Source organism: Dermacentor variabilis, chromosome 3 (assembly GCF_050947875.1).
Source record: "Dermacentor variabilis isolate Ectoservices chromosome 3, ASM5094787v1, whole genome shotgun sequence".
In the NCBI taxonomy this organism is placed as follows: domain Eukaryota; kingdom Metazoa; phylum Arthropoda; class Arachnida; order Ixodida; family Ixodidae; genus Dermacentor; species Dermacentor variabilis.
Window position 1 is genome coordinate 121,855,846 of NC_134570.1, and position 17,559 is coordinate 121,873,404.

Below are 17,559 nucleotides of genomic sequence, written 5' to 3' on the forward strand. Positions count from 1 at the left end.
ATTTGTCACAAGGCAAAAATTTCTTTTCAAATCATGGACTGCGACTGTGAAATTTTGGCCATAGATTTATGTCTCCCAGGATACCATCCATTTTCAATTATAAATGCTTATTTCCCCAGCGGTGTGCAAAGTACGCGTCAACTTGATAGGGCTGTGGCTGCATGTAGAAAAGAAATTTTGTTTGTAGGGGATTTTAATTCGCATCACGTGTCGTGGGGGCAAAAAACAGATTTGTGTGGTAAGAGACTTTGGGAGTGGACTATTGATAGTCACCTTTCATGCCAGAACACAGGGCAAGTAACGTTTGTTAGAGGACCCTTCCGTTCAGTGTTAGATTTGACATTTTGTAGCGCTGGCATCAAGGTTTTGTCGTGGGTAGCGGTTGAATCAGCAACCAACAGTGATAATCTCCCTGTGTCATTTGAAATCAATTGTCAAATAACATCTTTAGAATACAAGGCATGCACATTTATGGACCATACGAAATTTAAGACTTTCTTGCGTTCTGGCGTTTCGAAACTTGCCAATGCCAATGATGAGGAAATCGCTTCAACCATTTGCTCAATACTAGAGGATTCCCGGAAGCAAGCTGAATTTGTCATCCCTTCGGCTAAAGGCACCGCTTGTCGTTGGTGGAATGATGAGTGTACGCGGGACTATAGAAAAAGAAAGGCCGCTTGGAAAATGCTTCTGCATAATCAGTGCCCGACCAATTGGAAAAATTATCAGTTTCATGCTGGTGTATTTAAGCGTACTGTTAATCGAGCCAAAGAGGAATACGATATTAGACATTACGATTATCTATCTAATTCAAAAAATAAGCGTGCTTTATTTTCATTCCTTCGTGCTAGGAAGGTGCTACCAACACCCTTAACATTAGATTCAATTGTTTTGAGCCCGCAGGAACTGAGCGCCTCCCTAGAAGAGATTGCCGAAGGCTTAGAAAATCGATTTACGGCCAGGCTTCCGGCTATTCATTCTACATTAGGTCATTGGGATGGCTTTACTCCAATTTCCTTAGCTGAACTAAATGAGACTGCACTATGTTTACCGAATTCAGCCCCTGGCCCTGATGGCGTCACAAATGCAATGTTAAATATATTGTTACAGGAATCGCCTAACGTTCTTTTGGACCTGGTGAATTATTCAATTAAATATGCATGGATTCCGTTACACTGGAAGCTTGCGAAAGTAATATTGATGCTTAAGAAACAAGAAGGAAGGTATGTATTGGAGAACATTAGGCCCATTGCGCTTACATCAAACGTAGTAAAATTCATTGAGAGGCTTCTTCACCGTCGCATCATGAAATTTATTAATGATAATTCCATTCTTAGTCCCTGTCAGATTGGTTTCAGGGCTGGCTGCTCCATCTGGCATGCCCACGTCGACTTAGAAAGCCGAATACAACTCGCTCGACGTCATAAGCAATACGCTGCCTTAGTGACGCTCGATATCGCTAAAGCATACGACACTGTGGAGCACAGTATATTGATCAATCGGTTAACTTCCTGTGGTGTTCCTGGTTATATAGTAGCGTGGATTCGGTCATTCATCTAGATGAAAGAGAATTCTATTGCTACGAAAGGGGCGTTTCTTCTTCTAGACACAAACAAACGAGAGGCGTACCGCAAGGCTCAGTTCTTTCCCCGGTACTTTTTAATATTCTCATGAGCACACTACCCTGTCATCCAGAAATAACCACTTATGTTTATGCAGACGATATTGCGTTTTTTGCATCTGCCAACGACATCCACACGCTATACCAACGACTGCAAACTTACCTTTATGATCTGGAGAGGTGGTTAGATGCTAGTCACTTCACACTCAATGCCAGCAAATGTGCTGTTCTCGTATTTCCGATACGTGACATAGTGCACATTTCATTGTCTTACCACCTTCAAGACATACCACAGGTGGAATCTGTTAAATACCTCGGAATTATTTATAACGCCTCTCTCAACTGGCGCTCACATATAGATCATTTGACTGGGAAAGGTACCCGTGCAATTGGCATATTGCGTAGGCTGAGCAGTCGTCGAATAGGAATGCGAAGAGATACACTCCTAATGATATATCGTATGTACGTTCGCCCTGTATTAGAATTTGGTTGCGTGCTCTTCTCTGGAGCTCCAGCCTACATGTCCCGTCCTCTAATCCTCTTAGAAAGAGAGGCATTACGTCTGTGTTTAGGTCTTCCTAAATTTGTTGCAAATTCTATTCTTTATCTAGAATCCCGTGTCCCGCCACTTTCGTGCAGGTTCCGGCTTTTGACGGTGCAGACGTTCTTAAGGATTTACGAATCACCACTGCGTCATCCCCAGATAATCTTTATTTCACAACCTGCGTTGTTTTTCGGTGTCATCTGGCCGCGACTACATAATCCGCAAATTATATTCGTGCAAAAATTACTTGACTGTTTGGGCGTGCGCATATGCGATGTTCTTCCTATTACCGACAGAGCTGTTGCCACGGATATTCAATTTGATGATATCTTTCCTAATAATGCAAAATTACTTCCACACCGTATTCTAGACGGTATATTACAAGATCACCTGAAAAACCTTCAAACAAACGTTGTAATTGCTACAGATGCTTCACAATGTGAAGAAAAGTCACGTGTAGGAATATTTTCCCCGATTCTCGATTGGACATTTTCTCTTCGGCTACCAGATTTCATACCGATTTTTTTAGCCGAATTCATGGCCGTGGTGCTGGCATTACGCAAATTAGGACCATCAATTACGTCAGCCGTGATAGTCACTGATTCTTTATCATTGTGCTCCTCCCTTACTGCTTCTAATGATTCTCGCGTAATGAGGACATTTCAATCATTGGTACCTGGTTACTTGAGAAGCGTGCGTTTGATTTGGGTGCCTGGCCATAAAGGACTAATCATTAATGAAATTGCAGACTCTCTAGCCAAGGCATCAATAAGTGGCCCGATTCTTCCTTGCTGCCCTTTGACTGCTTATGTTACTGCAGCTAGATTTCGCAGGAGTATCATTATACAGTCAGTATCAGGCTCCACAATTACTAACTCTGTGGATTACGGACATCTGCTGCACCCTTGGAACAGAGATTTTTGCCGAACACGGAAAATTGAAGTGTCCATAACAAAGCTGCGCTGCCGTATACCTGCATTGAACTTCTACCTCCACAGGTCTGGTCTGGTCCCCTCACCATTATGCTCATTCTGCGGCGAGGCGGAGACAATCGACCATTTCTTGTTGTCTTGCAGACGTTTTTCTATTATAAGAAAACGACTACTCGAAATCCCGCTTCGCTCTATTGGTCTAACTTTATCAGTGCCAGTGATCCTATCTTTTGGAGCCTCCATTGTTGGGTTCAGCAACAGAAATGTTTGCTTGGCGATCCAAAATTACCTAATTGAAACCAGGCGATTTCCATGTTAGATTGATCGTTCTCCCTCCCAACCATAGCTTTCTTTTATTTCTTATCTTTTATTAACTATTATTGTTAATATTATTATTATCTTATACCCGGTTTTCATCTGATTATTTCCTTTTTCTCCAAACACAAAACGTTCACTTTTAAACTCACACGCCCAAATTGTTAACTCCCTTGTTATCATTATTATTTAGGCACCTAATTAAACCGCCCGATTCTTGGCCAATCCCCCACTGTGGGTATGTGCCACGGCCACTCAGGACAACAACAACAACAACAACAACCCTCCGCGCGAGAGCGCGCCATCGTGCATGAAGGCAGAAGAAGAACCGCTCGCGAGAATGGCGCAACGAGCGATACCGCCTTCGCAGCTCGAATCGCCTCGCAAAGCCTTCCGAAGCAGCAGCATGACCCCCGGGGAAGCCAGCAAGCCGTCTCGCAAGGAAGAGCGCAAGGCACGTCGCAAGGAGGCGACCAAGACGCCCTCCGAAACGGTGCCGACCTCGAACAAAGGGACTTCCTACCAACTGGACGAGTCGGAGGCCGCCGTCCTTTCGTCGGGTGGGCTCACTGGCGCGAGCCGCTCCAGCAGCCTCGTCGTCCCGGAGAGCGTCTACACGGTCATGGAGCACGGCTGGTACCAGCGGCGGCTCCTCCTGTGCGGTGTCCTGGGCGTGACCGCGGTGTTCATGGAGGTCCTCGCGTACCGTCTCATCGCGCGGCGCGTGGACCACTGGTGCCAGCCGCCCGATGAATTGGCGTATCTCTCCGACGACGTCTGGAAGAACCGTTCCATTCCGGTCGATCCAGACGGCAACTTAAGCCGGTGCACCGTTTACTCCACGGACGAACTGGTGAGGAGGACATCTCCGTTAGCCCTATATCTATATAGGCTGTCTCGCGTAACTTGGACCAAATATTAAAAAAAAACATGCAAATGCAACGTAGCTGAACAGAACCAAGGTAATGTTTGCCGCCGCTAGGAGTCAGATTATTTTTTGCATTCCGCCTAATTAGTTTGAATTAACTAATAAAATAATAAAATAATATATTTAGATAAAAATTATCAATGAGAAAATTGTAGAACATGGAAAACTCCCTATACAGCTTTATGTTGCTCAATGCGTTCTATATAAAAGTGTTTTCACCTAGCATGAAAGAAGCTCGCGAGTACAGGAAAAATTGCCGCGAGACTGGCCGCTCGAGGCACTTCACGTGAACTTTTTTTTTTGTCTTGAATGAAGCACCCACTCACAACTCCAACCATTATTCGCAGATATATGCGAATAATGTAGCTGCGAATATCAAATATGCGGATTTTTAAGATATAAGCTGGAAGCGACCGCGTGCGTACGTGCTTGTGGTTTTCGGGTAAGCGCGCGACCCTTTCCGCCTCATATTTTCCCTTCCCGTTCTGGTTTAAGCGTTGTTCAAGCTTGTTGAAATGTCTAGTGTACCTAGCCGCTTTCACGGTCGCCTCCTTACGCGCAGTTCAGAACCAGGATGTTGTAACTATTTGTGCATCTTTTCGTCCCTCTTTTTCTCCCTCGCCTCTCGACGCGACCATGCAGAGACATTGGAACGTAGCGAATAAATAACCTATAGTGCTACCTATCGCGTCAAGTCGTGCTCCGTTAGCTGTGCGCTGCTTTCTAGCATAAATTACCGGCAGCTTTGTCCTTCCAGTTCACCTGCGTCATGCCCGATGGCTCGGCCATGGGTGTGGCGCACTTGTTCTGGTAATCATATATTGCGTGGTTATCCCACCTCTAGTTGACAGGCGCTTTCGCTCTAGATAATAGGAAGCATAACATTCCCGATTCGTTAGCGACAGGGTCTGAAAAGGCTTGTTCGATGCCTGCGGAAGCTAGACGTGCTGGTAAGCAGCTGGATGCGTCCCCGTGCGTGCATCAATGGCTCGTGGTTTTCGGGTGAGCGCGGCCACCCGTTCTGTTTATTTTCCTTGCCTTATCAACCGAGCAACCGAGCTATCTCGGATGCTCGGTTGCTATAGTCAGAAGTTCAAATTTTTTTTCTAGGAAGGGTTCAATTTGTAGCTATGCGTATTTGGAAGTGTTCGATTTGTAGCTATGTGACTGAGGTGCTGGCGTGGAGTAGAAGTAGATCATCGGGCTTATAATCTGAAGGTCCTAGGCTCGAATCCTCCTCCAGTACAATACATCTCGAGGCTTGGGGCAGCGCCCAACACTGACAAAAAAAAAAGAACATTGCCGAGAGCAAGTGGGGATATACTAATACAGGTGCAACCAAATTAGGAAGGCCCACGTGCTAAGCTTCAACAAAGACACTCCGCCACCAGAAGGGGAATTGGCCTACCTGTTTCAGTATTCGGCTATTATCTCCCTCATGACTCCTACGATTGAACCATGGCCCTCAGTCCCCAGCAGCTGCGGAGTACTTTATTACCAAGGCGGCGGTCAGACCTGCGACGCAAAAGTGGGTGCTAAGAATCTGTGGACTCGGTTATAGGCTGCCGCTGGAAACTTACCATGGAAACGTCCAACACACGAACCGTCTCGAGTGAAGCTAGCTTAGCAGGGCTCTTTACATCACGTCACATCACTTTATTTTCCTCAAAGACCCCTTTTGGGGTGTTAGATAAGGGGTGGGGTTTACAAAACGCAGTTGTTTACAGCGGTCGAAAATGTTGATGGGCATGTTATGGCAGCGACATGATGGGGAAGGCCGTTCCAGTCAGTTGCTGCTCGTGCAAAAAATGAGTTCATGAAAGTGGTGGTACGAGCTCGTGGACGCAAAACTTGAAGAGGGTGACCGATGCGAAGGGATCTGCGTAGTGGGGGTTACGTGGATGTATGGTTCTTGCCTTATTCACGAATAAAAGAACTCGTGATACAAGACAACACTGGCAATGCGGTGGCGAGCAGAAACATTACACAAACCTGATTGCAATTTTAGAGATAATTGATATGCTAACATCCTAGAGTGTGAAGAGTTAATGAACCTGGTAGCCCGGTTTTGTACAGCTTCGATGGCATTTGTTAAATATGCTTGATGACGCGGTTCCAGATGGCCGATGCATATTCCAGTTTAGTTCTGATGAGTGAAATGTAAGCTTATAGTCTGATCTGTTGAGGCGCCTCCCGCAGGTGACGTTTTGAGAAACCTAGTGTTTTATTAGCCGATGATATCAGGTTAGTCACGTGGAGACGCCAGGATAAATATTCAGAAATGGTGATACCTCATTATTTGTAAGACTGGACGAGGTCAACGGGGGAGCTAGAAACGGCATGTTCGAAAACAAAGGGTTTGCGACTGTGGTGAAAAGACATGTACTTACATTATTTAGGGTTGAGTGTCATCATCCACTGCGAACACCAGTTTAACACATGGTTTAGGTCTGTCTGAAGGGATTCTTGGTCGGAAGGGTCAGTCACTGAACAATAAATATCGCAATAATCGGTGCAATGTGGATGCGACAAGATACGTGCTAGTGTAAGTCGTTACCTTAAATTAGGAATAACAAGGGACCGAGGACGGAACCTTGCGGGACGCCGGAAGTGACTGGAAGCGGGTTCGAGGGTTGGTTATTTATGATGACAGACTGAGAACGATGCGTCAGGAATTCGTTAATCCACGTGATGTTTGGATGTAGGTTCAGCTGGGAAAGTTTAAGGAGCAAGCGTTGATTAGGTACTTACCGAATGCATTAGCGAAGTCTAAGGAGATGGCATCAGTTTGCAGATTGATATCAAGGTTGGCGTGAATGTTATTAAGAAAAATGGCTAGTTGAGTTTCGCATGAAAAACCCTTACAAAAATCATGTTGTGACGGATGGAAGAGGTCACTGGAATCTACGAATGCCATGATTTGGGAATAAATGACATGCTCCATGATTCTGCAGGGTATACATGTTAATGAAATGGGCCGATAATTAAGAGGTGAATCAGTAGTACTTGTTTTGTGCACGGGAATGACCTTCCCTATTTTCCAGTCATCTGGAATGGATCCTTCAAAGAGTGATTGTGAAAACAATAAACAGGAAATACTCGAACAGGCTAGGTTAGCGTTTTTCAAAATTTTTGAATTGATGTTATCTGTGCCAGTGGCAGATGAAATCATATATTATGCACGAAATTCCCCTACTGCTGAACGCTATGGCTTCCATGGCTGTAGTAATACTAAAATGTCAAACATGGTGCTTCGGATTCGTCAGTAAAAACAGATGAAAATGCAGTGTTTAAGGTGTCTGTATAGTTGGTATCGGTCACGATTTCACCAGCATTGTTAGTGAGGGTGATAGCGCGCGTTTCCTTTGGGTTTATCACCTTCCAGAATTTCTTGGGGCTATCGACCATGATTTTTGGTAGCTCTATATCGTAAAATGAGCGCTTAGCTCTCCCAATCGCGGCCAAGTATTCGTGTTCAGCTTCATGGTACTTTCCCCACGTGTGCGGGTTCGCATAGCGCTTAGCTGTACGAAATGCTCATTTTTTCTTGTCTTCGAGCCTTTTTAGTGTCCTTGTGAACCAGGGTTTCTGATTACTTTTTGTGAAGAGTAAAATTAGTCACGAAGGAACAGGTCAAACTAGAGGCAGTAAGGGTAAAAGCAGACCAATTCAGGCTGGCGCTTGCAAACAAATATGAAGCTTAGATCAAAGAGATGAAGATGACGTAGAGATTTTGAATGAAACTGTAACTAGGCTCGCTTCAGAAGCAGCAATTTGAAGTGGGAGGTTAGAGAGAGAGAGAGAGAGAGAGAGAGAGAGAGAGAAGTTTAATGGTACGAAATGCAGAGAGGTCGGCTTGAGGTATATTCCTCTAGCCAGCTACTCTGCGTTGGGGGAAGGGGAAGAGGGAAATTAAGAGGGAAGAAAGAGGCGCATGATGGGTGACGATGACGAGAGGAGGATGTAAAACATATGGCAAGCGATTTGGCATGCTGAAAACCTGCAGTCCCAGGCCCGGACTTTTTAAAAAGTTCCGTAACGCCTGGATGACCTTGAAACTCAATTGAGCGTCTGGCCAAGGGCCTAAAATAAAGCCCTCCGACAACGGTGGGCTGTCGAGACGCGTAACAACTTTTGACGCTCTTCCATGTACTTAGGGCAGCCACAAAGCACATGACCTATAGTCTCATTCACATTGCACAACTCACAGTCTGGAGACTCAGTGCGTCGCATGAGGTGTACGTATCCGCGCGTAAACGCTACCCCCAGTCTTAGTCTGTGCAGAAGACTGGCACAGCTGCGTTGAATTTTCGGTGGTAGCCTAAATTTAATGGTAGGGTCCAATGTCTGGAGTCGTCTGTGGCGATTATCCGGATTGTCCCAGTGCTTTTCTTTCGATTTTCGGATGACACTGGAGAGGAGGCAGTTGGCGTCCGCTCTTGAAAAAGGAATTGCAAGCAGTGACTCTGGTTCTTCGAGTGCTTTCTTCGCTTCGGCATCGGCCAGTTCGTTGCCGTGTATACCACAGTGACTCGGAATCCACTGAAATGTGATGTGGTGGCCGTTTTCTTGCGCTAAAGTGTAGAGCTCGGCAGTTTGAAGAGCCAACACTCTGTAAGCGCTTTCTTTCAACACCACTCTAATTAGTTGCAGAGCCGATTTTGCGTTACTGAAGACTGTCCATACTTAAGGAGGCTGTCGCGAAATATATTGAACGGCCTCTCTGATTGCCACTAGTTCCACTAGTCTGAGAGTGCCACTAGTCTGAGGAAGCGGTAAAAAAAATGAACGCAGCATGAAATTATTCAGAAGAAAACTTGTCATAGGGCAAGCCAAGATGTGTGCACTGGAAGGTAAGCATGGTAATATCAGCAATCTCGAAGGTGTAGTAAAAGCAGCGGAAGAATTCTATACTGACCTGTGCAGTGCCCGGAGGAGCCACGACACCTCCATTCGAAGCAGTAATGAACTGGTTGCAGATACTCCTCCTATAACTAGCGACGAGGTTAGAAGAGCCTTGCAAGACATGAAGCGGTGAAAAGCGGCAGGAGAAGATGGAATAACAGTTTATTTAATCAAAGACAGAGGAGATATCATGCTTAAAAAGCTTACGGCCCTTTATATGCAATGTCTCACGACTTCAAATGTTCCAGAGAACTGGAAGAATGCCGACATTATACTAATACACAGAAAGGGAGACATTAATAAATTGAAAAACTATCGGCCCATTACCTTACTTTCAGTATTGTATAAAATAGGCGCCAGGTCAATTTACAATAAATTAAGGGAAACACTTGACCTATATTTCAGCAACCTTCGGTTTGCAGATGGCATTGTCCTGTTCAGCAGGCTGGGGACGAATTACAGAAAATTATTGAGGACCTTAACAGAGAAAGTGTAAGAGTGGGGTTGAAGATTGATATGCACGAGACAAAGACAATAAATAATAGCCTGGCAAGGGGACAAGAGTTTAGGATCGCCAGTCAGCCTCCAGAGTCTGTGAAGGAGTACGTTTACCTGGGTCACTTGCTCACAGGGGAACCTGATTAAGACAAGGAAATTTACAGAATAAAAGTTGGTTCGAGTGCATACGGCAGACATTGCCAGATCCTGACTGGGAGCTTACCACTATCATTGAAAAGAAAGGTGTAGAATCACTGCATTCTACCGGGGCTGACATATGGGGCAAAAACTTGGAAGCTGACAAAGAAGCTCGAGAACAAGCTAAGGACAGTGCAAAGAGCGAGTAAACGAAGAATGCTTTAGGCGTAACCTTAAGAGAAAGGAAGAGAGCAGTGTGAAGCAGAGAGCAAACGAGGATAGCCGATATTGTAATTGACATTAAGAGGAAAAAATGGAGCTGGGCAGGCCATCTAATACGTAGGAGGCATAACCGGTGGACCATTAGAGCTACAGAATGAGTTCCAAGAGAAGGGAAGCGCAGTCGAGGACGGCAGAAAACTAGGCGGGGATGATGAAACTACGAAATTTGCTGGCGCAAGTTGGAATCGGTTGGCGCAGGACACGGGTAATTGGAGATAGCAGGGAGCAGCCTTCGTGCAGCAGTGGGCATAAAAATAGGCTGCTGCTGCTGATGATGCTATGCTATGCTATTCTGAGCAACCGATACGTCAAAGACAACGAATCTGCGTATCTATAAGCGTCCTCTCGCACTCTTCGGAACCAACTGAGATTGCGGCTTGAAAGGACGCTCGCTTGATGCTCGGCCAAATGTGAGGGGCAAGCAGTCGCGTCTCTCCTGGACGTGTACTATATCGGCGCCGCAGTTTCGCTTTTCTGCGTGAAAATCGGCTGGAAATCATCACGCTGTAAAAATTACCCGCGTCAACTTCTCAAATTCCCGGAAACGCTTAGAGCTCCTCGGATGCCTCGCTTCAAGTCTTACATTGTGATCAATCGCATGACCATTTTGGTTAAAACTGAATTAGTCTAAGTGAAGTTAATAATTACTTGTATAATTAATACATTGAATAATTTTCGAATGTATGACTCTGTCGTAAAAGCAATGCAGAAGAAATCGTTTGGCTATCTCAACTTAAATTCTCCACTTTTTAAGAAATTTCGAACGCATTTCGTGAAACAACCGGCGTCTAGGGCCCTAATAGAGCGCACGAACGCACGATACAAATTTCGCTAACATCCGCAGGCTTTTAAAAAATGCGCAGCAACCATCGAAGATGACCGTCAGTGTAAGCGGAATGGCCGAATCCTTCTAGAAAGCTGTTAAACGAATGATGCGCTTGAAGCCGTATGCTTTTTACTAGGCAGAGAAATGTTGCGCGCTTGAAGGCGTACGTTTGCTGTGATGAGGATATTTAGGTAGCGTTTTGTTGTTTCATTGCGTTGTTTCGTAGAGAATGAAACAAATTCTAGGCACACTGAGCCCACCGCGGAAGGTTAGGAAAACACCCACATAACTACAGTAGAGAAGTGCTTACGTCGGGTGGCTCAAGTGATAACTGTGGAAACGTCATTCAAAACTCACGGAGTCATTCTCAACTTTGGCGGCGTTTTCTCTACTTCCTTTTTAAATAAAAAGATTTTGATCCATAACTATTTTGACAAAACACAAAAATTTCTGCATTTCCTTCCTGTTTGGTTGTTGCCTCGACTCTTTTTTAATACAGTGAACTCTCACTTGAGTGAACTTCAAGGGACCGAATAGTTCACTCAACTGAAAGTTCACTAAACTGAATATTCACTAGACCAACATAAGACATGGCATACAGAGTCAAAAATTTGAAATGCAATTCAAGGAGCAAAAGACATGGCATCCATAGTGCTAGAAATGTACGCGTGAAATGGAATTTGTACATATCAACAAATAAAAGGTTCATAGCAGTTATAATGCTGCCTTTCTCACTTAGAAAAAAAATCTGTAATCTTCTTCTGCACTTGTACTTTCAAAGCACATGAAGTAACAAAACTGTCCAAAGAGTCAATGTTTTTGTACACTTCTTCTGGCACAGCTTGCTGTTGAGACACAAAGTCTCTCAACTTTCCAATGTATCCTACAACCTCAGCTAGAGTTATATAGCTTGAAACTGGCTCAGCAGTTGCCTCTTCTTCGTCTTCTTCACCTCTTCTTAGAAAGAGACGACGACCATGCCAGGACTAGCCGGTCGAAAAAAAACAACAACACCACGTGGTTTGCGGTGTGACAGATCGCCGCTTTGCTCTGGCGGCGTTGTAAGCGCCAGTGGTGTTACTTTGTTCATGGTCTCCGTGATTACATGCTTGATAGTTTTGCGAGGGCGATCTTGGAGGCCATGCCTCGTTGCCGTCCGTTTTCCCCGCCGCCGCTTTGCCCCAGGGGCGCTGTAGCGCCAGCGACGTTAAATTGCAGCTGGAGCGGCGGTTTGATGAGGGCGCGCATCGGTTCTGATCGTAAAAATAAGCCTTGGTCCTCTGAGCGAGTTCGTTAAACTGAAATATTGGCTGTTCCAAAATTCGTTTAAGTGAAACATTTTTGCATAGCATCTATAAGAAAACTGCCGGGGATTTTTAAAAAGTTCGTTATTATGAAATATTCGATAAACCGACGTTCATACAACTGAGAGTTTACTGTAGATCGCTTAATTGCTGAACTCCTTGCGACTCTTGTCTCCAGTTGCCAATCTTGCAAGAAAAGTGCTGTACTGTTATGGAAAAACCAGACGAGATAACGAGTGACATTAACATTTATGTGTTTAGCGGTTATCGCAGGGTATGATTGAAACTGAAATTTTTTGGAATTGCTGTAAAACGTAGATTACTGAAAATATATCACTGGGGCCTTTTCAGCGGCAGCACCTTGAGATTTTGGAACAAACATCTAAATAACGAGAAAGGCGAAAACGCTCCCCCATATTTTAGTGGGTAGAATATCAATGTGTGTCCATGCCCTCCGTTCAGTGTCCTTTCCCCTGACCCGGTCAGCGATCGCTTCCACACCTCGGCCATAATAGTACTGCAATGGCAGCCCGGTGTTGACCGCCGAATAGCTGTCAACTCTCAAGATTGATTTGGCGGCGCTTTAGGAATGTGTGTGTGAGGAGTGGTGGTGTTGGCGGGGGGGGGGGGGGGGGGTATGCCGCTTAACTTCATGGGTTTCGTATAGAGTGCAAGGGCGATAATGTAGTCGCCGCGCGCCGTATGTGTGAGTGAAAGCGTGCAAGGGTGAGGCGGCGAACGCGGCCCATTCTGAAGTGTGCGAGCGAGGAAGTCGCTCCGAAAGCGCGCCTTTTCCTGTCGCGCGCGAGGCACGGGGGTGAGGCGAGGGAGAGGGGGGCGTTCTCCGGTGGCTGCTTCTTACGGCGGGGCCGCGTGGGCGCCTTATCTTGAAAGCGATCGGCGATGTTTGTAGAATGCGCGTAGTATCGGCACAGAACACCTATACAAACTTAGAGAAGGGAAACTGTACCTTCCACAGTGCTACGGAAATAAGCGTAGCGGTGGCGTCGTGAACTAAAGTATGTGACCACAGGCGGCGCTGTACAACAGGAAACGGAAACGGGGTTTTGCACAGTATGGTCGCTTTACCTACTGGGTTCTGGCTGCTGCGCATCGATCGTGCTCCCGCCAGTTAGGTTGCTGTGTGGCAAACGTAGCGCCTACATATGTATGTAGGCGCTACGTTTGCCACACAGCAACCAAACTGGCGGGAGCACGATCAAGGCGCAGCAGAATATATGTAGCGCTGAGTCATATCGAGTTAAGGCACACTCTGAACTGACTTTTAAGGGCATCCCGAGCGGTTTTTCGTTTATTACGCCGCCGTTACCCCGAGTTGTGCCGCCGCGCTCCAGCTGTTGCATTTCGTGTAGGGCTACTGACAGAGTGCGGTTTCCAGGTGGCACGATGGCCTCGACTGGAATAAACGCACACACCAAAGATTGAGTAAGCTTGAAAATATTTTATTTGCATTTTACAAGTACAACAAAAAGCACACGTCTACGGATCCACACAAACGCGGTTACATAGTCAACAACATAGTCAAGAAATGGCTCATTAATAAGGGTAGCACAAACGCACAAGAAAGAAAACCTAAGCTACAAAACGTACAGTCGGCTGCTAAACATAATAATTTCCCTGTCACCGCGTGTCACTTTTATACAGCATCTTTAGAGCACTACCAGGCCGGGTAATTTGGCGGAAAGAACGCAACAGCTTACGGCCGTCAGCTGCCTCTTCTTTACGGGTGTCATAATTATCCTAATCTCCGCATCAACGTCGTGCAAGTCCGCATACAGGTATCTGTATCTGAACCATATGTGCCAGCTTAATACATGTGTAGTGAAATTATGATAACCACTGCGTCTTATCAAACGTATTGGTTTTGCAAATGCGCATTACAGCTGACAGAACGATATACTGTAAGTGAAGCACAAGAGAACAAGGTCAAAAGGAGGATGCAACACTTGAAGAAGAAGTCAAGAATTAGTAGGCGTACAGCAAACAAGCGATGACGGAGAACACACAATGATGCATCGGGTGTTCTGTGACATCGGTTTGCGTACTTACGGTGTTATGGAGATCAACGGCATAAAAACGTACCTTCAAGCGTATTCCGTCAACCTCCGCCGCATTCATTATGATAATCAACGCCTAAACAAAATGAGGCACTATTTTTTGCCAAGAGTAGACCTCTTTACAGCAAGTCTGTGTAATAACTCGCAGACGAAACCAGCATGCTTTCGAAAATGTTTTACCGCCGTAGTATTCGAACGCCAACGCCAGGAAACACATCGATACCAATAGGCTGTCGGCTGTCGGTGGTTAATCAAGTACAAAAACCTTGACGCTATGACTAAAAAGCAGCTTCAACAATCAAATTTTTTAAAAATCAACTGACTATTTGCCTGAGGTAAAAAAACATCCTTAGACACCTCGATTGTTCATGTCAATGGTTTGTGTAAATTAAAAAATTCAGCATGTTTAGCGCCCCTAGCAGAGAAAGCACAAATTAAAGTATTCGATCAAATTACAGTAGCTCCACTTGCGCGCTTACGCTGAAACGCGCCTCGATTGATTTTTCGCCCTCTGTGGCCATTTGTTGAACTTGAGAGTGTGCGGGGCCTGGTATCGGTAGCTTCGTATGCGCTGTGCTTTCGACTTTTCGTAGCGTTGAAGCGAGAGATGCGCGAAGGTCAATTCCGTCGCTGCTGCTGCAGCGATTCCTCACTCCAGCATTTTGACAGCGAGTTTCCGCATTCATCGAGCGAGATGAGTTCGTGTTCACCTGTGCACGCGTAACACCTTTCTTGTTAATTTAGTTAGAACACGTTGGCGGGCTAGTTGGTTTCAATCCATGATAGAATGTGTAAGTGCGGCTGAACGAAGACCTGGAAAGAAACAGACGCGCAGATACATGAACGAGGACGTAGAAACACAGAGAGAGAGAGCGCGGTCTCTGTGTGTCTGTTTCTTTCCATGTCCTCGTTCAGTCGCGCTTACACTTTACATCATTGTTAATTTAGTAAGTAAGCGAATGTTTACAAGTCTATACGGCCGATAAAATTGCTATCCTTACATCGTATAGCTATTTAATAATTTCCTATCGCAATCGGTGCTTCGCCTTTCGGGTGAAACTGCAACATTATGCCTCCGCGGCTGTCCCGTTGTATGTCAAATGAAAGAGGTCAGTAAGCTGGCCGCGAATGAGAGTCGAAATGTTCTGACTGCAGTAGCCGTTCTGTGCTTTTTGTTCAACGCGCATCAGGAAACGAGCCCCGAGAACCGGAGCGTAATGGCGTGCCACAAGTGGCTCTACGACATCGGCGACCGGGGCGACAGAATCGTGAGGCGATTCGGCCTGGTGTGCGGCCGCGAGGCGCTCTACGAGCTCTCGGCGCGGCTGCCGTCATTGGCTTACGCGCTGCTGTCGCCCGCGGCGGGCTTTGCGGCCGACCGGGTGGGCTGCAAGCCGGTCGCGTGGCTGTGCGGCTCCGTCGTGCTCATCTCGGCTGTGGGCAGTGGCGCGGCCGTCAGCTACGCCTTTTTCCTCGCCAACCGCATCGTGCTGCTGGCTTCCGGCAGTGCCACCTACCTGCTCACTTTCGTGCTCATCTACGAGGCGACGGGAAACGCGCGGCGCTGGCCGTACATGCTGCTCCACTCGGCCGTGGCCTTCACCCTGGTGCCGCCCTTCCTGCACGTCCTCTCGCTGCTCGAGCCGAGCTGGGCGCTCACGCACGCCATCTTCATCGTGCCCACGGCCACCTTCACGGTGTGGTGCTTCCTGCTGGACGAGTCGCCCGTGTGGCTCCTCGCCACCTGGAGGCTGCAGGAGGCCGAGGCCCGCGTCCTGGCTGCGGCCAAGCTCAACGGCGTGGACGAGGACAAGGCGAGGGAGAGCTTCCGAGCGCTGCGCGGCCCGATGAGGAAGCTCGGCCGCTCCTACGATCCCGCGGCGGTGCTCTCGATGTCTGACGGCATCCTCGATGGCGCCACGATGCGTCGTCGCGTGGTGGCCGTCTTCTTCGCGCGGTTCACGTTGAGCGGCATCTACGTCGGCGTCATGTTCACCGACCGCGCGCGCGGTCTCTACTGGCAGGTGGTTCACGTGGCCTTCTGCGTCACCAGCTACTCGCTCGTCATCTGGGCCATGAACAGACTAGGCCTGCGTGACACGCTCTCCGCCCTGCTCGCCGCCACCTGCGTCACGGCCATGGCCAAGGCGGTCGTCGAGTACGCCATACCTGCACGCAGCGATGAAGATCCTCGCGTCTGGCTCCATGAGCGTGGTGCTGTGCTACGCGGGGGAGATCTTCCCCACCACCATCCGGGGCACCGGCGTGGGCCTGTCCGTGTTCGTCGGCGGCATCGGGTTCCTGCTGGGAAAGTTTTTCATCAGAGTTCGCACGCTGCGGCCGGGATTCGTGTTCGACGTCTTCTACACCGGCATGACCCTGCTCAGCATCGTGGCCATCCAGTGGCTCCCCGAGCTGTTCATCGAGACGAAGAAGGTGGAGGAAACGCGGCCCACCCTCCCCACGAGCCCGGAGGAGCGCAAGATGGAGCTCAGGGCCTCGCTGTCGCCTACGGGGAAGAGGAAAGAGCGAAAGAAGCGCGATGCCAAGGCGAAAGCAGGCCGCAGGTCGCTGTCTTGAAGTTCCCCACTTAAAGGAGTGCTTCACCGTGCACAGAAACTCTTCTGTGCGCGCTGCAACGAAAGACGATCTGACAGACTTTGTTCCGTATGTTTCTACCGGCGTGAATGTATTTGTTTTCCGCTATTTTTTATTTTTACTGATATTGCAACTTCCCTAAAATATATTGCTTTCACTATTAAATGTTGAACAGCGATCATGCGATAGAACAAAGTCAAGTAATGTCCACCCTGCTTTACGGAGTACTTCTTTTTTGATGAGGCGATTTACTTGTCTTTTTAATGGTTTTTATTTAACGAGGACAGTGAAAATAACACCGAACTTTTTGTCACATTGGCTTAGAATCCTCAGTGAAAATGTAGCTGCAGTGTTATGGGGTATTTATACAAAGGAGGAAAAAAAAGACTTGGAGCTGTGACATCTACATGATTGCATGAAGGGTGTTGCTGGGTTAGCGCGAACTTTGTACATGTCATCGGTCATAACTTTTATTTACGTAAAAACCAGATAGACTTAGCTGCACTAATGCAGACTGTCACCACTGTATGATACGGCGTGTGTCTGCGACTGTTTCGTACGCAGCAGAGCGCAATGAATGTAACCCGCGT

General features: G+C 47.0%; 1 protein-coding gene across 1 annotated transcript; it reads left to right on the top strand.

The window, feature by feature from the left end:
* The first annotated feature begins 3,752 nt into the window (after positions 1–3,752).
* On the top strand, positions 3,753–16,951 carry LOC142574713 (organic cation transporter protein-like). Its single transcript, XM_075683738.1, has 3 exons — positions 3,753–4,265; positions 15,562–16,529; positions 16,582–16,951. Exons 1-3 carry the CDS (start codon positions 3,753–3,755, stop codon positions 16,949–16,951), a joined length of 1,851 nt encoding a protein of 616 aa, XP_075539853.1.
* Positions 16,952–17,559: the final 608 nt, after the last annotated feature.